Raw genomic sequence first — 21,153 nt, 5'->3', positions numbered from 1 at the left:
GGATTCTCCAGTGAACTTTGGTCAAATAGCATCTCAAGTTATTGTTGGGGGCCTTAGGAGGGGGAAAGAGTTTTAGCAACACTGACACAGCCACATCCTGCTCTTTCCTCTTTGTGGGCTTCCAGGAACACCTTGTGTTTAGTTCAGCAACTCACTGATATAGACACTTCCAAGGAACACCCGCAGGGGACAGTGTAGTCAGACTGAATATGTCAGCTCTGTGCGGTCGGTGTGGAGCTGGAGAGGAGCCTGCTGCAGGCATTCTGTGGGGATCACCCCATCCAAGCCCCACGTGACTGAGCAAGGCAGCTAGTCTGGCCTCACTAGTGCAGGAAGGCGCAGGGACACTGAATGCCCAGCGGATCCTCTTCTTATGCTTGGTCTGGCACAAAAGTCTTTCCTCAGCCAAAGGTGGCTGTTTCCTGGTTGTCTTCCTGTCTCTCTCCTCCAATGACAAAGGAGCGTATGAAGTTCTTTGTAAGCTGGACCCTAGTCACACACTCTGACCTCGAAGCTAGGAGTGCGTCATCGGCGACCAGCCTCTTCTGGAAAGGTAGAACTGAGGGACTAAGAACAAAGTCCCTCATCCCGGTGAGAACCAGAGGTGGACTTGACTTGGCCTACAGTCATCTGAGACAATCTCCCCTGAGGGATCACTTTGGCCTGTGGCCATCTGGGAAGGTTGTCTGGACTGTGGAATGGTGTGGGAGGGCCCAGACTAAACAGGTGGACCAGGCTATGTAAGAAGCTGTCTGCGTGAACCTGGGAACCAGGCAGAGAGCGAGCCGGAGAGCAGTTCCTCCGTACACTGCTTCAAGCTGGAGTTTCAGCCTTGACTTCCCTCCTGACAGACTCTGGCGTAAAAGTGTAAAGTAAATTAACCCTTTCCTCCCTGAGTTATTTTTAGAATGTTTTATCATAGCCACAGAGAGGAAACCAGCTAGTTCCCCACTCCCAACAGCTCCAGACTCGACATATGCACAAAGCAGGACCCTCCAAGACCCTAAAGGAAAGTCTCCCCAGAGAGCTTAAAGGAGGCCAAGCACCTCCCTGGGCAAACAGGGCAGTGAGGTGCAGGCTGGTTGCTAGGGCCTTTGTGTTCTCTCATACCCAAACTGAACCTAAATACTGGCAGGAAACCCCCTTGCTCCAACCTCACGCCTGCCCTGCCCTGATGACCCAGGAGGAAACCACAACACTATTTACTTAGCAGCCTTCAAAGCTGGCCTTTCCCTTCCCTGCCAAGCTGCCTGAGCCTTTTCCAGGACCAGCAGCAGTGAGTGAGCAGAAGCAGGCCCTTGCCAGCTGTCCTTGTAGGTGAGGAGACTGACTGCCCAGCTATACTCAGGAAAGCACGCCTACCCTGGAGCATGTTTGTGTGTGGCCTTAGAAGGTATGTCTCTGGGCTGGGTTTCATGCCTGGGGGAGATGTCATTAGTTTAGTGCAGAAGCATGACAGTTTAGTGATGAGGCCAAGGTTTACCCCTGGGAACTCTAGTGGGAAGCCAGTGTCTAAGCCAATGGACTCTCATTTGCTCCCCTTCTTCCTCGTGTAGATGGGAACACACTGGACGAGAGACAGAAATGCCTTGGGAAGAAATGACATGTAAGTGATTCACTTATGCAAAGTTCAAATTGCCCGGGAGTGAGGCCCAGGGAGCCTGCTCCACAGGCTCGCTCTGGGAGCCGGCTCCAAGATGGTAAGAGAGCATTCGCTGCTCAGGGAACCGGCTCAACACTCAAGAGCATTCACTGCACAAGCGCCAGCACCCAGGTTCAGAGCTCAGCCTTCTGTGAGACGCCTGTTAAGTTCAATCCTGGAACCTGCAGGGTCAAAGGAGAGAGCAGATGCTGTAAGCTGTCCTCTGACTCCTCATACATTTCATAGCACAAGTGCATGCCCCTGCCAGTCATCAATCAATTAATCATCAATCAATTATCAATCAGTCAATCATTATTTTCTAAAACAAGGTGTTGGATTAGACAGCTGGCTCAGCAGTTTAGAGTATCTACTGCTCTTTCAGAGGACCTGCCTTTAGTTCTCAAGCAACCATAGACTCATATCTACCTCTACCTCCAGTTCCAAGAGATCGGACAGCCTCTTCTGGCCTCTGTAGACACCAGCACACATGTGTTACACATACACACATGCAGTTACTCACATTTACACACTTCTAAACGTGAGGGGTGGCTGAAGAAGCCTGTGACCCCAGGGCTATGGGGTATGAGGAGGAGGGTTGCTGGGTCTTGCTGGCCAACAGCTTAGTTCCAGTTTCAGACCTTGCACAAGAAAATGAGACAGTGAAAGAGCACACACTCATACATGCATACATATACATGTTAAAACCCATGGAGACACATACACTCACACAGAGATACACACAACAGAGAATACACACATGTTCACATGCTCATACATGCACACACTCACATACACATGGATACTCTCACACACATGCACACATACACACATGTTCACACACACACTCATACACACTCACACATGCATGAAAAAAAAACCCAAACAAACAAACAAGAAAAAAACCCTGTTAAAACCTGGCCTGGTGCCTTTAATCCCAGCACTGAGGAAGACTCTCCAGCTTTGCTCGTTCTGTTTGAAATGTGACTTGGTCTCATTTATACTGTTCTCCACTTGCTGGAATCTCTCTGTCAGCTGAGGACTGCTCTGTGGAGCAGCCAGGGGACAAGGTTTCGTGAGACTCTTGTGGGCTTCATGGGCTCTGGGATCGGTGGGCATTCCTGAGTGGCAGGTTCCTCTCCTGGCCTCAGGGCCCAGAGACTCCGTCCATGTTTGTCCCTCGTGTCTCCTGCCATCTGATTTCTTCTCTGTTCTCCAGACATGCAGCTGGAAGCAGAGATTAGACCTGAACCAGAACAGAAGGGCTTCGCTTGGCCAGACCGTTTGGCTTCCATGACTGTAATCATTAGAAGGAGGATGAGGGTCTGGGGAGATGGATGGCTCAGTGGTTGTGAGCACTTGCAGGACCCAGGTTCAATTCCCTACACTCCTTCGGCAGTTCACAGTCTTCTGTAACTTTAGCTTCCGGGACTCTGATACGCCCTTCTGGCCTTGATGGATACCAGGCATACATGCGGTATACTTACATGTAACATACATGTAAAAATTTAAAATCTTCTTTTGTTTGGTTGGTTTCTGATACAAGCTTTCACTATGTAGCTCTGTCTGTCCTAGAACTTACCATGTAGTTCAGGCTGGGCTTGAACTGACAGAGAAGCTCCTGCCCCTGCTTCCCAAGGGCTGGGATTAATGGCATGCACCACTACACCTGCCCCCCCCCCAAAGTCTTTAAAAAAATAAGAGGAGCCGTTATACAGCTTGAGAAACTCTTTCAAACCTGGATTTCAGGCAGGCTTTGCCGAGCACCTGTGTCCCATTCCTGGACTGTCCAGCTGTGATTGGTGGTCACTGAAGACTGCCTCCACTCTCAATGGATCAGAAAATATAGAAGGCTGTGTTTTAAGAACCAAAACTGTCTAGGTACAGGAGAAAGTAGCAATCTGATTGGGCTTCTGAGCAAAGGTTCTAAAGACGGATGGAGGGAAGAGAGAGGGAGGATTGGACAAATGAGGAAGGCCCAGCGCAGGAGCATCAGTGAGCATGTGCAGCAGAGACGCTGATAAATGGGGGAGGGACACAGAGGGATGGAGGACCTAGCAACCCTGAGGAAGGACAGGCCTGTGGGCCCAAAGAAGCAGAGGGGGAGGATGCACACACTGCGGCCCGTGTGGGAGGAGCTTCTGGCTCCAGGACCAGCGTGCAGTCCTAGAAGAACTCAGTGTTGTCACACCAAGGGATTGGGGCAGAAAAGAGAAACAAGAAATGGCTAGACTCCATCCTCGCCCCACCCTGCAGTCTCACAGTGCTGCCTCCCACAAATCCAGCCCACAGGAGTGTGACAGAAAAGGCTGGAAAGTGGACTGGTCAGTGTGGACCTATGGGCAAGTAAGATAAGACAGTGCGTGTGCAGAGCCCTGTGTGTGAAGCACTGTGGTGACTGGATCTGTGAAAACCCCAAAGTTCCTGGGTCCCAGGTCCTCGAAAACAGAGTGTGCACTGAGTAAGCTGGGCCAGGGAGCCCTGGGTGCCTTCCGGAGGGTCCGATGGCTGTGATGTAATGGAGTTCACCCCCACTAGGTTCACACAGGGCTCCAACCCTGCAGTCAGAGGTGTGTGGGACAAGGCCAGTCTGAGGTGGGTCCTGGGACTGGCCAGTATCTTGGGGCTAGCCCTGGTGCTCCACTCTTCTAGTGAACCTATAGTATGCTAAGAGTCAACCGGGGAGGGACTTTCTCAAACATTCTTTTCACCATGGTTAGGTACATTCAAAAAGAAAGAACGATGTATTCATCTCCAGAGCGCAGTGTCTTGGCAGAGCTGTGGGGCTGCAGCTCCCTGCCCTGCCCCCAACACACACTCAGTTCCTGATAACCAGGGGTGAAACCTGAACAGCAAAAGGGAAGTCTCTAGGCTCCTACAGGGCATCAAGTCCTGTTTCTAGATAGTTTCAGTTCTTAAAGACGCAGACCTCCATGTGGTCTCACCTAATGAGCAGGAGGCAGAGCCTTCAGTGGCCGCCGACCACACACCTCTGCATGGCCCAGAGGTGACATGGAGATACACGGCAGAGGCTAGGGTCTCGCTAGCTGTGAACACTCGCATCGTTCTTGTTAATGTGAAGACTTGCTCTGGACGAGCACACAGAGCTGCACAGTCAGCTCAGGGCTCTATGTGCGCCTCCTGTTTGCCTTCCTAATCTGCAGGGTTCCGATGACTCAGATGACCCAGATAACGGCTTTCATTGGACGTGGGAAGACTCAAGCACACACCCTTAGCATCACTAAGGATCAGAAGGTCAAGGTTGTTTTCTTTTCATTTTAAAAAAGCAATAGTTTGGTTTTTCTTAAAATTAAAAACCATGTATTATTTTTTGTTTGCTGCCTACAGGGTTTTTTCCTGTCAGGATACCCATGAACCACTTGCCTGCAGTGCCGTGGAGGTGAAGAGAGCCTCTGATCCCCTGGGACCTAACCCTCCATGTGGGCGCTGGGAACCTAAGGCTATTCCTCTGGAAGAGCAGCCAGTGCCCTTAACTGCAGTCTTCCCTCCAGCCCTCAAGCTCATTGTCGACTACATTGTGAGTTCAAGACCAGCCTGGGCTACATGAGACTCTGTCTAACAACTCATGGATTAACTAATATTTAAAGGACAAACAAATCTTGGATTTTGGAGTCTGACATGAAATGACCGCGTTCTACAATTTGTATTGGTTAGAGACTATGACACAGTTAGGGGAGTCAGGGCGTTGTGTCCAAGTCAAAGGAGCCTCTGCAGAGAGAAGCAGCTTGGCAGCCTTGCACAGCATACTCACAGATCTGCACTGTGGCAATGAATGCACAAACTGGGAGAAACTGGTCTGGGGAGGAAAGAAGGAAGGCAGAACATAGTTTGAAAGAATTACTTTCCTTCATCTTAATCTAGAATTGACAGTTCTCACCTAGGTCAGAGACCCCGAGACTACGACTGCCTGTGGTGTGTTCTCGGGGCACATTCGCTTGTGTTTCTCATTTGTTTTAGATGTTGTTTGGTTTTGAAATTGGGCCTTCTGTACACTAGGCTGGCCTCAAACTATCTCTGAGGACAACTTTGAACTTCTGATCCTTCTGTTTTTTTAAAGATTTGTTTATTTATTATATGTAAGTATACTGTAGCTGTCTTTAGACACACCAGAAGAGGGCAATCTTAATAATCCAAGAAGATCTCATTACAAATGGTTGTAAGCCACCATGTGGGATTTGAACTCAGGATCTCTGGAAGAGCAGTCAGTGCTCTTAACCACTGAGCCATCTCTCCAGCCCTGATCCTTTTATCTTTACCCCTTAGTGCTAGGATTACACTGCTAACTCTCCTGACTTATGTGATGTTGGGGACTGAATCCATAGCTCCGTGCATTACACACATAATCTGCCTAATGAGCTACATCCTCATTTCTTTTTAATGTAAGATACTTTGTAGCCTTGAACTCACAGAGATCTAACTGCCTCTGTCCCAACTGCTGGGATTAAAGACATGTGCTGCCATCCCAGGCTGGCCCAGCACTTTCTATAGCCCAAACTGGCTTCAACTTAATCTTCCTGACTTGGTCTCCCACGTGCTGGGAATATGAGTGTGTACCTCCACACCAGCCTCTGCTTCTGCTCTTTGCTCTGAGGAGACCAGCCAGCCCTGCAATTCTCAAACTGCTTTCTCTCAATTTCAAAAAGTACCCCCCAGGTGAACTGGCCCACAGTATGTTCGTAACATCTATGATGTTCTGGAAGGTTCTTTTTGGCTCTGCTGCTGGTTCAGGGGAAGCATTTTGAATAAGTTCCATGAGATCTGGTGTGTTCTACTTTCTAGAAGACCTTGTCACCCATAAAGCCTGGGGGTTGGGCTTGAAGCAGCGCAGCAGAACAGCAGCACACTGCTCCAGAAGACGAGACTGCCAGAGGTGGGTGAGTAGCAGCTGCCAGGGGAACTGGACACGTCGCAGGCACATCTTTGATATTCCACAGTGCCAGCACTGGGCTCTCCCTCGAGCCTTCCCTCGGGGTTGTGGTCAGAATTCTGAGTCAGTAGCCTTGGGTCTGATCTGTGATGACATTTCTGCCCTTCTTGGGAATGCGGGACTAGAAAACGTCATGCTGGAACACCCACGAGGACAGGTGAGCGGTCTCGGGGGCAAGTGTGCCCTGAGCACAGCCAGGACTCGGGATAGGAGCCCATCAAGGAAGTCCCATCAACCTCACATCACTGCCTACAGAGAGACTTTTGGCAAAGTTCAGAAATGATGGTGACAAAGACAAGGAGCTGTTAGCCACGCTCCGCTCCCTTGTCCCAACGGATAAGGGAAACAACTCTACTTTCTAGCAGCTGTGACAAAGCATCTGGCAGGAAGTAACTTAAGGGAGAAGGGTCAGTTTAAGAAGGGTCAAGGGGCCTACTAGAAGGCTTAATGGGTAAAGGTGCTTGCTGCTAAGCCTAATGACTTGAGTTCAATCCTTGGGATCCACATGGTATAAGGAGAGAACCCTCCTCCCCATCTCCACAAGTTGTCTTCTGACCTCTACATATGCACAGGGACATGTATGCACCCTTCCATAAACAAACAAACAAACAAATAAATACATACATAAATATGAGTTTTAAAATTTTAAAAACAAGGGCTGGAGAGATGGCTCAGTGGTTAATATGGCTGCTCTTCGGAGATAGGGGTGGGGAGCTGAGTTCAATTCCCAGCAATCACACGATGGCTCACAACTGTCTATAATGGGATCTGATGCCCTCTTCTAGTGTGTCTGAAGATAGCGACAGCTTACTCACAGACATAAAATAAATCTTTGGGTTTTTTTGGTTTTTTGTTTTTGTTTTTTTGTTTTTGTTTTTTTGAGACAGGGTTTCTCTGTGTAGCCCTGGCTGTCTTGGAACTCACTCTGTAGACCAGACTGGCCTCGAACTCAGAAATCCCCTGCCTCTGCCTCCTTGACAAAAGAAAGGCCCATCATGTCTGCTAAGAGATGCAGCAGGAGGGGCAGCTGGCCGCATTTCATCTGCCTGAGGGAGCAGGGAGGGACGCTGGTCCTCAGCTTGCTCTCTCCTGTTTCTTCAGCCTGGGACCAGCCCACGGGATCATGCTGCCACATTTAAGGTGGTCCCTCCGGGCTCAGTGAATCCCATCTAGAAAGTCCCTCACCCACAGGGACAGGTTTGTCTCCCAGGTGATTCTAGACCCAGTCATACTGGCTGTAGTAAAGTGTCACGGTGCTGGTTTCTGCAGGGACAGTCCTGAGAAGTAGCTGCCTCTAAGTGGCTGCCCGCAGTGCTGAGACTCTGGCCTTGCCTGATGACACTTCTAGTTGGGCTGCATTTCCGAGGGTTCTGCTTCAGCAGCATGGCTGTGCCCCGTCCCCCCAGGTTCAGAACCCTTGGATCACCACTATCTCCCACTGCCCTTTCCCCTTCTTTCTGACCCCTTCTCTCAAAAGCCTTCTTGTGAGGCATAGACAACCCCAGCAGGACCTCCTGCCTGAAGAGGGAAGCCAGGCACACTGGTGAGAGCATTAGGGCTTGTTCCTTTCTCTCAGCTGTAGCTGGGCCAAGCCTACAAACTCCTGTCAGTAAGTACTCCCAGGGCTGCAGAGAAAGGCCCCATCATTGGGAAAGAGAAGGGGCTTTCAAGTCTTTCACTTTCCTGTCTGTCGCTGTTCTTGAAGTTCTGGGGTAAAACTATGGCCTAATGCAGCCCCGAAACACCCGAGCTGTTCAAGGCAGCTCTTGTGCAAAATGCTGCGGGATTTCGGACAGGAAGTCGTGTGGCTGTGTGGGCGTGGGGACCAGCTTCCTCCCTCTCTGACACTTTCTATACTTTGGGGACCTTGCTCGGCAGCCTTCCCTCCCCCCAAGCCAGCAACCCCCCCTGAGGCCACACACACACACAGCCTCTGCCACAGCAGCAGTGAATCCCATCCTGGGCCACTAGTCCCTGTCCCTCGTCTCTCCTAGACACGTGACCACTTCTGATACCACACAGGACTTTCACTTCTTCAGAGTATTAGTGCTTGTACAGCAGCTGGTTTTCAGAATGCTTGTCCTACCCTGCCTTCTGAAAGCATGGTTTCTAGGTGACAAGCAGGGACCAACTGTGTACCCTGCAGCTAAGGAGGGAGTCTCAAGAGTTTAGAAGCTAATCTGAATAGAGTTATTGATAGTAGATAGATCAATTTGCATATCGGAACTAAGTGTGTGGATCTAGGTTGCTTAGGAAACAACCTACAGAATCTGCAGATTGCTCCTGGGGCTCCAAATCCACGCCTCACAGATAGGCTATCCTGCCAACCTTCTGCTACAAGGGCACGGCAGATTTAGACTCTGGTATTAGGAGCCTGCCCTGGCCAGCTGCGGTGGAGACACCTTGGCCCAACTCTCTGAACTCTGGAACTTGTGCCTTCCTCTCCTGGTACCTGAGAGCCTTCATCTGCAAACTGAAGGGTAGAAGGCTTTAACACTCATGCACTTAAAATGCAGCGTCCTGTGGTTCTTCCAGCAGACATAAACCTTGTCTTCTAACACCAGCCTTCTTAAGCCTCAGAAAGGAACTGTGCAGTTTTAGCCCTTGCAAGTTGAGATCAGGAGGAGGGGTGCCTTCCCAGACGGGTATTGCCAAGAGTGGCCAGTGTCGAGCCCTTTGCCCGGGAAGGGCTACAATCTATTCTCTTTCCAATCTGTTACCTTTTCTCCTTCTCTCCTTTGTTAGCATGTGCATGGTATGTGTGTACATGTTTGTGTGTACCAGCACATGTTCGTTCATGCACACAGAGGGCAGAGGTCAACACTGGAACTCCTCCTCCACTGCTCACCCCTTCCTTTTCTTCTTCTTTCACCCTCTTCCATGTTCCCCAGACAGGGTTAGCCACTGAACCCAGGCAGGACTCACCACCGAGCCAGACTGCTGGCCTGCTGGCTCCACCTGCCTTTCCTGAGCAGCGCTGAGGCTGTGGGGGTGCCCCAAGGGTACCTGGCCTTTGTCATTTACACGGATGGACAGACAGACAGACGGTGGTTGATGGGGATTGGGCTGAAATCTGCGTGGCAAGCACTTCTCTGGCTGCGTGATCTCACCAGCCTAACTTCTTTCTCTTCCCTTTTTTCGTCTTTCGTTTTTCTTTTTTAGCATCCATACTTACAACAGAGTCCTTGCCTTTCTGTCCCTGATTCTTGTTCCCTTTATAAGAAGGTTCCATCTAGCCAAGCGGTGGTGGTGCACGCTTTAACCCCAGAGCTCAGGAGGCAGAGGTAAGTGGATCTCTGGATTTGAGGCCAGCCTAGTCTACAGAGTGAGTTCCAGAACAGCCAGGGCTACACAGAGAAACCCTGTCTCAAAAACAAAACAAAACAAAACAACAACAACAACAAACCCAAAACCAAACCAAACAAAAAAACAAAAGCAATAAACAAAAAGATGGCTCCAACTTCCACAACACTGAAAGACCCAGGAAAATGTGAACAGGCCCAGGCCACTGTCCTAGGTCTTCTCACAGCTTTCCTCAGAGTTCTGGCGTGTCTGCAGGAAGAATGGTCCCCTGGGAAAGAGAAGTGCTCTTCTCTTCTCTCCAAATGTGTGTTTACTTAAACAGAGGGGCAGTTTGTCCACTGAGCCTGTGCTGATGAATGAGCAAACGGAGCAGCTGGGAGGTCCAACAAGAAACAACATTCTCAGGGCTGGAGAATCGGCCCAGCACTTAAAAGCATTCCCTGCTCTTGCAAAGGACCTGAGTGTGGTTCCCAGAACCCACAGGGTGGCTCCCAAATGCCCGCAACTCCAGGGGATCCCCTCTGACGTCAGAGGACTCCTGTTACTAAAGTGTTACAGAGCTGGTTTCTGGATCTGCATAGACATGTATTCAAGCATACACATAAAATATAATTGTTTGTTTCCGAGACAGGGTTTCTCTGTGTAGCCCTGGCTGTCCTGGAACTCACTCTGTAGACCAGGCTGGCCTCAAACTCAGAAATCCACCTGCCTCTGCCTCCCAAGTGCTGGGATTAAAGACAGGTGCCACCACTGCCTGGCTTAAATATTTAAGAAAGAAGAAAAGCATTCCACCAGCGTGGTGTAATCCCAGTACTCAGAAGGCAAAGGCAGGGGGATTTCCGTGAGTTCTAAACCAGCCAGGGCTACAGGATCTTGTCTCAAAGACTGATAAAAAAATAAATAAATAAATAAATAAAGATAAATAAATAAAGATAAATAAAGATAAATAAATAAAGATAAATAAAGATAAATAAATAAATAAATTCTATGGCTGAAATGAGGTAAACCGTACCAGACGGAAGACTGGGTAACATCAACAGCTGTGAGCCACAGTTAGCTTGCTCTCTGAGAGCAAACTGGGTCAAAGACTTCTTGGGAGTCTCAGGCGCCAGAGGAAATCCCATAGTCTTAACTCTGACACAGCCAAGGACACTTCCCTTCTGCTGTGGACAAACAGGAGCGCTACCTACAGGAGCGCTACCTACAGGAGCGCTACCTGCAGTAGAAGACCTACCATAGCAGAGGAGGGACTCTTCTATGAGCCCTCCCGTACAAGATGGACAAAGGAAACATTGTAACTATCTTTATTTTCCAAATTCAACACAAGATCCTGCCAAAGGACAGCACCAGCTAGCTGCCAAAGTGAGGGAGGAGTGAGGACCCAAAGGGCCTTCCCGCCGGGACCTCCGGATCCGCTGGCTGGGGCCGGAAGTCAGGGGCCCCAGAGTACAAGGTTGAGCACAGGCTGGCCCCAGAGCTCCCTGGAGGGGCACAGCCACATGTACCCCTGGCCACAGGTGTGTGGGGGGACTCCTGAGTGTGCAAACCAAGGTTCTGAGCGGGACAAAGGAGGAGTGAGCTGGGGTGTCATCGTGGCAGACAGCTGGCGATGGGGTCTGGCCGAAGCTGCACAAAGTTCATTGGGCACAGCAGCAGCGGGCACATCTTCTCGTGCTCCTTCAGCGCCTCACTCAGGTGCCGCAGCTCCTCCTTCAGCTTCCCAATCTCTCTGCGCAGCACCGAGTTCTCCTGCTCCAGGCTTTCATGCTCCTGTTCAAGAGACAGGACAGACGGAGGCAGCTGTGGAGGTGTACGACCGACCATGGTCCCAGCTCTTGGGCGGTAGAGGGGGGTGGGGTCAAGAATTCAAGGCTAGCCTGGGCTACACCAGACTCTTCAGATCTGTCTTCCCACAAGAATGCATTTGTCCTAAAAAGCAGATTTCCTTTCTGAATCAGCACTACTGAAGTATAATATGCATAAAACGTGCCTATATTAAGTGTCTAATTCAGGGCGTTTTAACAGAAACAAGGACCTGTGCTAACACACGAGGCATCTCCACCACTCCAAAGTAGTCCCCCCTTTCCGTATCAGCCCTCATCCCCAACCCTGACCTGCTTTTTGGAGGGTTCTGGTGGGCTCACAGCCACACCTGGAACAGCACGCCTTTGGCTGTACTAAATGCACAGACACGTGCAGTCTGGGTTTTTTGTTTTTTGGGTTTTTTTCTACTGCATCAGGCTGTGGAGGCTCAGAACTGAAGATCAAAGAACTTCCTCATCGTCGTCCCTGGCCCTAAACTGTAGGAACTTTTCACATGCAGAGCAGGCTGACACATCCATCTTGGTTTGGGCACCCCATCTTCAAGGGACAGTCCCTGCCATTTCTGCAATACTCCATCCTCTTTGTACTGAAAAGTCCTCTCCTCCACATCCGCCCATCGAGCCAGGCTCTACCTAATGGAGCCATGCAGGATGAATTCAGTACTTTGCAACCTCAGTTCTTGAAATGATAGGCAACAGACTCATCCCTCCCCCTCAGAAGGGCCTAAGCCTCAATGTATTAAGTCATCCAAGTAGTGCCAGGACTACTACCCCCTCTGACCTCCTGGTCACTATCTGTAACAGGCCAGGCTCACTGAGAAATGTTACTCCCAGCATGCAGTGCGTGGCTCTCGTGAGCATGGAGGACGGGGCTGAATCCAGGATCCTCTGCCTCATGCTGGACCTAAGCCACTGGAGACTTCCCTGAGTTTGCAGAAAGCTGAGCTCCCAGTGCGCGTGCTCCCAGTGCGTGTGCCCTTAAGGACAGGGCTTTCCTGACCACTGAATCCTACTCTGTTCCTTTCTGAGATGCCACTGTGTCACCTCATGCCTTTGAGCTGTCACAGCACCTTACATCATCCAGCCACTTGGTCAACAGTCTTCCTCTTCATCCGAGCCACTGATAAAGTCCACAGCACACAGCCAGCAGCAGCTCCCCACAGCACCCCATCGGGGATGCACCCCATCGCTGGCCCTTTCCAGAGTGTCTAAGACCTGCTGAGCGGTTGTTTCCATTCATACCTAGCTCAGTTTGTTTGATCACTCCCCGAGCTGAGGACCCAGCCTCTTTTCCCATCACACCTTCTCTATTACTAATCAATTTAAACAAATGCAACTGAAGAAGACTGGCCGGTCAGCCCCCTAAGACACGTGCACATCCTCAGCTTGGCCTGTGCGGTTCTCCTCAGCCTTTTGTCCTTTTCTCTGTGAGCCTAGCATGAACTCACCGCCTCCAGGAAGGCTTCCCTGATCACAGCACACACAGGTTTCATATTCTTCATTCTGAGTTCCATTCAGATGTACACTATCGGATCTCACATAAGTACTGTCTCTCACCAAAGATCAAAGACAAAGAGCCCCAGGGCTTCTACCACCCTTTTATGGTCCAACTCCTGTGTGCTACATCATCTGTTTTCTCCCCCTCTAGGACCTTTTCTTCCTTTCAGGGACCCAGGAGGGACTGCAGACAGAGGCCATCTCAGGAAGGCCACTCCAGAATCCTGTCCAGGGCACACCTCCTCCCCTCCCTCCTGCAGGCTGTCCTGGATCAGTCTGGCCTCACCTGCGCAATGACCCTATTCTGTCTTCTATTGCCCTGGCGGTCCACCTACAGATCTAACCAGCTGAAGTCCTGGCGTTCGGAGCCGGGGCCCTGAACCTGTGCACGAGACAGAAGACAGCAAAGAACAGTCCCAGCAAGCTACGTCACTGGACTTGAGCTTTCACCGGATTCCATCCTCCACGCCACCTTTCTGTAGTTCCTGAGTCTGCAGCAAGATGCCTGGGCTTCTGAGCTTTGTCTCTGGAACCGTAAGGGACATTTAGCCTGACTTCACCCTGAGGTGGCAGTTTCCTCAGACCACTGCTGTGAACGTCTTCAGGGTTGGCTGGCACCTGCCTTCTCCAGAGAGTCTGGTCTCAGCGCCCCTCCCGCCCCCCCCCACCCCCCACCCCCGTTCTCTTTCCACACATATGCATTGTGCAAAATAAAGGATTTCATCATGGTGTGTAGCATGTATGTTGCTCATATCTATTGACTCCCCTCCCCCACCCACCCTGGTCTCATAGGCCTCTCCTGTAGTCCCTTCCTCTTACCCATAGGGACTTTCTTTCCTGGAATTTACGTTTTATTCTTAAGTCAGCTGAGGGACTTTTACTGAACTGGTGGAATAGGGGGGGGGCGGGGTGGGAATAAAAAAAGCAGCAGTAAAAACATCCAGGTGGGACTAATCTTATAAAGAAGAGGCTATGGGAAGGGGTGGAGGAGGCCACAAAACACACACACACACACATACACACCACACACACACACACACACACACACACACACACACACGCGTATACATATAATTATTGTATATTATTGTATATATTTGTATATTTATATATTTTATAATTATGTTGTATATATTATTGTATATATATAAAATATATACACATACACACACACACACACACACACACATATACATATATATACACACCAGGTAGTCCTCCAGAACCTAAGTTGCTTGGGCTGAGGACATGGTTGGTTGGTAGACTGCTTTCCTGGCACACACAAAGCCCTGGGTTCACCCTCTAGCACCACACATAATGTAATCCTAACACTCAGGAGGTAGTGGCCAGAAGACCAGAAGTTCAAGATCAACCTCAGCTACCTACTGAATCTGCTGCCAGTCTGGGCTCCACAGACTGTCTCAGAAGAGCCTGGTGTTATCAGGTGCAGCTGACTCTCACGCAGGTGCCTTCTGACCTCCACACACATGCCAATGGCATGCAGGCACTCAAACACACACGGCCAACAAACGCAGATGTAATGAAGCAGCAGTCATCTGAGGACGCCTGAGGATGTGTCACTGTAGGTGACCTTGTCTCTAGTGGACAAAGCTGGGTACTCTCTCAACGCACACAGTAAAGGAACCCGATGCCAATCTTGCTGCGCTTGGGAAGTCTTGCCCTTGGGTTTCTAGGGTCAGGGTCTTGGAGGCAGAGGACAAATGAGAACCAACAGAGTTAGTGACAGGAGTAAGTGGGGAGGACTTCAGAGACCACAGTCACAAGTGGGACAGTAAGCACTGAGAGGCCCAGAGACTCTGGACCCCATCCCCATTGTCAGGGTGAACCCCAACTCTCTCATGCATCACCAATCTCTCCTCCTTTTGGCAGAGTGGGCCCAGATTTCCCCATAGCAGTTACCAGAATCGAGATCTCGGGACTCTACAGTTGGTCTGTCTTAAGCCTTATGCAAAGACAGTTCCAAACAGAAAAGACAGTCTCTCCGGCAAGCCTGTGCCAACTGTGCCACAGTCAGTTTCTAAACCTCGTGCGTCCCTCCCCCCCCCCCCCCCCCAGCACTCTCTGCCAGCATGCAGGACCGACAGCCCCATGGCAACCCTCACCACAACCACACTGCGCAGGCCAATTGTCAGCTTGTGACATTTATGGCTTTCAGGGTTGCTGATGTTCCCACCCTTGTCTGACTCAAAATCCTTTCTCAGTCTGACATCTTTGGTGTCTGGTCAAATCCGACCCACTTCGAGCCGCCCTTGGTGTGGCACAGTCTGCCTTCAGCGTTATCTTCGGTCTGGTCAGGGAATGTGTACTCAGCCTGATGCTGCCCAGAGAGAAGTGCAGCCCTTGATCCCACATGAAGCATGGACCCTGAGGACGTGTCGCTTCTCCACAGCTCTCAGCAACTGTGACCTCAAGGGAAATTCCTAGTAGCCAATCAGATTAAGCCAGCAGGGGAATGCACTTGGATGGCTCCCTGCTGTGTAAGAGGGAAGAGAGTTTTCTGGGACTCATCCCTGCAGCCTTAGGAAATGAATCCTGTACTCCCTGAGGACACAGGATGAGGTCTCTTCTCTTTGAGACTCCACAGCAAGGCTTTGCCCTGGCAAGTGCTTAATAAATATTTTGGATCTTCAGACTTTTTTGCATGAAGCCTTGTCTAGGACGTTGGTTATGTCTGCACACATGATCACTCAGGACTTACAAATGGCAATACACCTGATTTGGACTGGGGGATTCTTGAGGGGAGGGACTGGTTGTCCAGAGGGCGCTCATGATCTGAATACAGGGCTAGACATTAACTAGGAGCCCTTGGTCCCCTGAGGAGGCCACCTGGCAAGACAAACCCAGAAACAAAATGGCCTTAGGAACAAGCAGAGCTTCCCTGAAGTCCATCTGGAGACCCCGGCCTCTTCCTTCACAGGGCCTATGAAGCCGTGGGTTCCGAACCCCAGTCTTAGCTGCCTGGGGTGTGTGCATTCTAAATGTGATCCTACAGCCGTTTTTTTAGATACCCTCTCCTCTCTCCTAACAACTGAATCTCTGAGCTGAATCCCCTGACCAGCTTTGGAGAAGCATCCACAGCTAGAGAGAAGGAGGGAGCTATAGGAAATGTTAACTCTGCACACCAACCAGCAAACCTTTAAGAACAGAAACATCGCCTACTCCTTGACAGTCCTGGCTGTGCAATTGTGTGGGTTCCAAACGTGGCTCAAACAAGGCAGAATCCTGGGGTAAGTGGCAGTCCCGAATGTGTCCCCCCACAACTGGCTGCCCTGAAAACTTGATCCCCAAAACAGCAACCTCAGGAAGGAGGACCTCTGGGAGATGAGTCACAGATGTTCTGCTGCCTCAAATAGATTAAGTCATTAATTGATGGATGGGTTACAATGGGGGTGGTGACTGTGGAAGAGAGTCCTCTGATTCCCTTGCTGTCTGTCCATCCTGCCACGAGCACAAAGCCCCTACTGGGTGCTGAGCACATGTGGCTCCATGTTTTGAGACTTTTAAGCATCCAGAACCCTGAGCCAAATAATATCTTCTTTATCGATTACCCAATCTGTGGTATTCAGTAATAGAGAAAATAGAGTCAGATACAGGCTCCTGACTTGAGAGATAAGAGAGGTGGTTAAGCGCCTTTAGCTACCACGTGAGAAGAGAAAGTCTAGGGTTAAGAGACCACATTCGGCCTCAAAAATGTATGGTGCAATAGAGCCCCGGGGACACGCAAGCAAGAGGTGAAGTCCTGACACTAGCACTGGGCCCCGTCTGGAAGCAATGAAGGGAGTGTTAGTGTGGATGGCAGGGCAAGCTAACAGAGATATATCCCAGGCAAGAGGAAAAGGCAGAGTGTCACACCTTAATCCACATCAACATTTAAGAAGAGAGGAGGAGGAGGGGGGGGAGAAGAAGTGGGGGGAAGGGGGGAGGAGAGGAAGAAGGAGGAGGGGGGGGAGAGGAGAAGGTGGGAAAGGGGGAGAGGAGAGGAAGAAGAGGAGGAGGAGGGAGATAGCCAAGAAGTTGATGGCATGCACCTGTCATAGCACTCAGCAGGCTGAGGCAAGATTGAGATGGAGGCTAGGCTGGGTCACATAGTGGCACTGTCTCAAAAACAAACAGAAATAAAGTTGGAGGTAGAAAGGCTTGGGAGCAGACAGGCGTGGTACCAGAACTGTAGCTGAGATTTTTACATCCGATCCACAGGCACCAGGCAGAGAATGAGAGAGTAAAGTGGGAGTGCTGTGGGCTTTGGAAACCTCACTCCTAATCCTTTCCAAACAACTCCACCAGCTTCCACACAGGGCATTCTATGCGCGAGCCCATAGGGGCCATTCTCTTTCAAACGACTACCTGCAGGATGAGGCAGGATTTTGAAGAGAAACTAAAAGTATAAAGAGCTAGTTTGTTTAACTTCTTCAATTTTCAGTTTTAGTAGGGAGAGGGTCTCAGGCTGGCCATAAACTTACTATATAGCCAAAAATGGTTTGAACTCCTGACACTTACAAGTACCACCTCTCCCAGGTCCTTTTAGATATTTACTTTAAAACAAAATAAAACAAAACAAAAACAGAGTTTCACTATAAAGCCCGGATTGGCCTGGAACTCACTATGTAGATCAGGCTGTAAATCTCAAATTCAGAGATTTCCTTGCCTCTGCCCCCAGAGTGCTGGGATTAAAGGCAAGTGCCATATCTCCCAGTATTTTTCCTTTCTTTCTTTCTTTCTTTCTTTCTTTCTTTCTTTCTTTCTTTCTTTCTTTCTTTCTTTCCTTCCTTCCTTCCTTCCTTCCTTCCTTCTTTCTTTCATTTTTCTTTGTTTTTTTTGAGATAAAGCCTCATGTACCCAAGGCTAGCCTGAAAGTTACTATAAAGACAAACTTGACATTGAATTTCTGATTCCCTGCCTCTATACCCCGAATGCTGAGATTGCAGGCATGTTCCACCAAGGCTGATTTATGTGGTGCTGAGACTCAATCCCAAGGTAGCTTTGTGCATATTAGGTAGCACTCCACTGAACTGCTCCCCTAGAACTTTAATTACTATTAGTATTATCATTGTTGTTTCTTTAGACAATTTCTCTTTAGTTCGAACCAGCCTCAGGCTGGGTATTCTCCTGCCTCCACCTCCCTGAGTGCTGTGATGGGGAGACCTCACAGCTAGCCTTTGTTTGAGTCTATAGAAAGAGAAAACCAAGTGTGGGAAGAACCCAGGGGGTGGAGCTGAGAGGAAGAGGCCCTGCATCCAAAAGCAGAGCAGTAGGCTGGGAAGACCCAGCAGAATGAGACTGGAAGACCTGGCAATGAACACAGTGATGTCATCACTGCCCCCTCCCCCAGGTGGAGCATGGCCGTCCCTGCGGCTGTCCTGTGGTCCTGCCCTGACCACAGGCTCACCTCATGGAGTCTGTCAGCCTTCTGGGTCTGCTTCTTCCGGCTCCTCTGAGCTGCAACCCGGTTTTTCTCTCTCCTTCGAACCTTCCTGTCATCGTCCTTGGGGCTCTGGGGATGACACATGGTGAAGTGAGACTCAGCCAAGTTCCACCTAAGAGCCCAGTGGGCTACTCATAGCCTTTGTCAAGGAGCACCCATCCTGTGCTGGAACTTTGCTTTATATTAATTTCCACCCCCATCCTGAAAATGTATGGAGAGACTGTCATTTTAAAATGAGGAATACGAGGTCTGGGGGGCCACATATGTGCGCCAAGGATATGTTGGGCCCTGTGTTCCATACCCAGGACCGCAAAAAATAAAAATACTAAGAGACAACGAGGAATCAGAAACTCAGGTTAGGGAAGTTCTCCAGGTATCATGGCCAGCATGGGGGTGAGTGGGAAGTGGAACTCAGGTCTGCTGGTCCCCAAACCAACGTTCACAAACCTCTGTCCCACAGGGCGTCTGCCTGGAAGAGCTGTCCTGTCACTGCTCATCTGAGAGTGAGAAAGACTTGGGTATGTGCTCTTGAGAACTTGCTGTGCACAGTCTTTAAACTACCACACGCTGGCAAGCCCTATGGTTCTGAAACTGTGTACAGACCATAATTATGCATTTATTACTAACTGCAACCACACGACTCTACCAGTATGTGGAAAACTCTGGAACACTAATGATGACATGCTCTCTTGAACAACGTCTGGCTGACATTTTCTTGTCAGGGGTCAGGGTTATTCTAAATGCAAATCTGTGATGCGTTTTGAGAGTTCTTAACCAAGTATCCGAAAATTCTTCATGAGGCACCATGAAGTGGGTAGGCAGAAGAAATGCACTTACCATAGTGAACGCTTACTCGGCGGAAAGGGTTTGCATTAGACACCATCAGGGGAGGAAAGAAAAAAAACGTCCTTCAAGACTGAGTTCAAAAGGTGTCTAGTGGGGAGGGAGTTAGTGATAGGTCCATGCCTGACCCAGTGAGACTCAGGGTGTGACCCCAAGCCATGGCAAAGCCCAGAGCCTGGTGTGCAGACTCAGCTTCAGCCAAGAGTCCCCAGCATAGGTAAGAAGAGGCAGCAGACCCAACACCAGGAATGGCATGGGGATACTGTTCAGAACACAGGTGTCACAACGTGTCTTCCAGAAGTCCTCCTCCTCCCTCCCCCTCCCTTCTTCTTCAACAGGCTTGTGTAGCCCATGTTGGCCCTTCCCTCTCTTCCCTAGCTCTGGGATTGTTCTCCTCCTGTGACGCATCGGTGGTGGTGGGGGGGGGGGGGTGCCATGTAAACCTGAGCTTTACACCCTCACAAACCGGACTATAAACACGACCCACCCATTCTTCCAACATATAGAATAACTAAGACCCTGCCCTGTACTCAGAGCTCTGCTGGGGGCTGGGCACAGCTGCCCCAGTAGGAGTCAGTCAGGCTGACCTGAGATTTGACCTCACTGGATCTCCGTTAGTGCTCCAAAGGAAATAATGTCTCTTCATTCTCCTAAACCAACACGCCTCAGGGCAAGGGGCAGCACGGCTCCTGTCCTCAGGGGACTGTCACTGTAAACCGGACTCATCACCTGTCACGGATGATCACACCTTCCCACTCGGCAGAAATGTCAAATGGAGACACAAATCACCCATCAATCACATGACCTGTGCAAACATCCTCAGAAGATACAAAAGAGTTCATCTTATAGATGGGGAAACTGAGGCTAGGCTAGCTGAAGCAAATAGTCCAACTACTTGGCTCAGACTCCCTGGGTTACCCTGGGTCATTACACACCAAGCAGAGAGTTGGGAGTGTGTGTGGGGGCGCGGGGAAGGTAACTAAGAAAGGTAAGACCTGGTCTACTGATAAGCAACCAGGTGGCTAAGACTCGTTCCAACAGTGGTCTCTATTTGGTCTCAGCTTCTTGTGACTGCAGCTTTGAAAGTTGGGGACAAGAGAGGAGGCTGATCGTGTTGGGGGTGGAGTCTGTCCACTAGAGACACAACCTCCCACCCGCCGGTTGACCCGTCCGTCCGACGTTCCCCATGCCGATCTTAGCCAGTGGGTTGGATGAAGGGACGAACCGCCCCTTTAGGCTACATTCATAGTATCGGAGCTCCGAGCCCCCTCCCTCCAGAGCCCACAAGAGGCAAGGATGCCGCAGTCCCCGGCAGAACGGACCCACGTGTCCCGCGCCGAGGGCTGCAGCCTTGTCAAGCGCTCGGGGCACACGGCGGGGACTCACCTGGAGCCCTGCCCTTACCCGCACCCCATCCTCACACCCGGCTCCCCGTGTCCACTACCTGCGGCTGGTTCCCAGGCGCAGCCACGCTTTTCTGCAGCACGCTGCCCGCGGGGGGCCCTTGCGACATGCCGCGCGCTCGCCACACGGGGCGCCCTGAACGTGGGGCTCTGCTACCCACTCTCCGCCCGCATCCCCGCACTTGCCGCCCCGCCCCGCCGCTTCCCGCTCTCCCTGTTCCGCGGTGCCCGCCTCCCCACCCCGCGTCCAGTCC

The 21,153-nt window shown here is 50.5% G+C and overlaps 1 protein-coding gene and 1 long non-coding RNA gene across 4 annotated transcripts; one reads left to right on the top strand and one right to left on the bottom strand.

The window, feature by feature from the left end:
* The first annotated feature begins 1,176 nt into the window (after positions 1–1,176).
* LOC127697343 (uncharacterized) lies at positions 1,177–13,926 on the top strand. 3 transcript variants are annotated; one of them, XR_007980449.1, is made up of 6 exons: positions 1,177–1,393; positions 1,557–1,606; positions 4,804–4,894; positions 4,988–5,177; positions 6,440–6,534; positions 13,362–13,926. It is a non-coding gene; the product is annotated as an uncharacterized LOC127697343 (long non-coding RNA). The 3 variants fall into 3 exon arrangements; XR_007980448.1 differs by having other exon boundaries at positions 1,179–1,393; positions 6,440–6,530; XR_007980447.1 differs by lacking the exon at positions 13,362–13,926 and having other exon boundaries at positions 1,179–1,393; positions 6,440–7,748.
* On the bottom strand, positions 11,179–21,109 carry Batf3 (basic leucine zipper ATF-like transcription factor 3). The gene is made up of 3 exons (XM_052200402.1): positions 20,941–21,109; positions 18,618–18,722; positions 11,179–11,660 (listed from the first exon to the last, which is right to left on the bottom strand). Exons 1-3 carry the CDS (start codon positions 21,007–21,009, stop codon positions 11,478–11,480), a joined length of 357 nt encoding a protein of 118 aa, XP_052056362.1. The 5' UTR covers positions 21,010–21,109; the 3' UTR covers positions 11,179–11,477.
* Positions 21,110–21,153: the final 44 nt, after the last annotated feature.

Source organism: Apodemus sylvaticus, chromosome 12 (genome assembly GCF_947179515.1).
Source record: "Apodemus sylvaticus chromosome 12, mApoSyl1.1, whole genome shotgun sequence".
In the NCBI taxonomy this organism is placed as follows: Eukaryota; Metazoa; Chordata; class Mammalia; order Rodentia; family Muridae; genus Apodemus; species Apodemus sylvaticus.
This window is presented reverse-complemented; position numbering and strand designations above follow the sequence as displayed.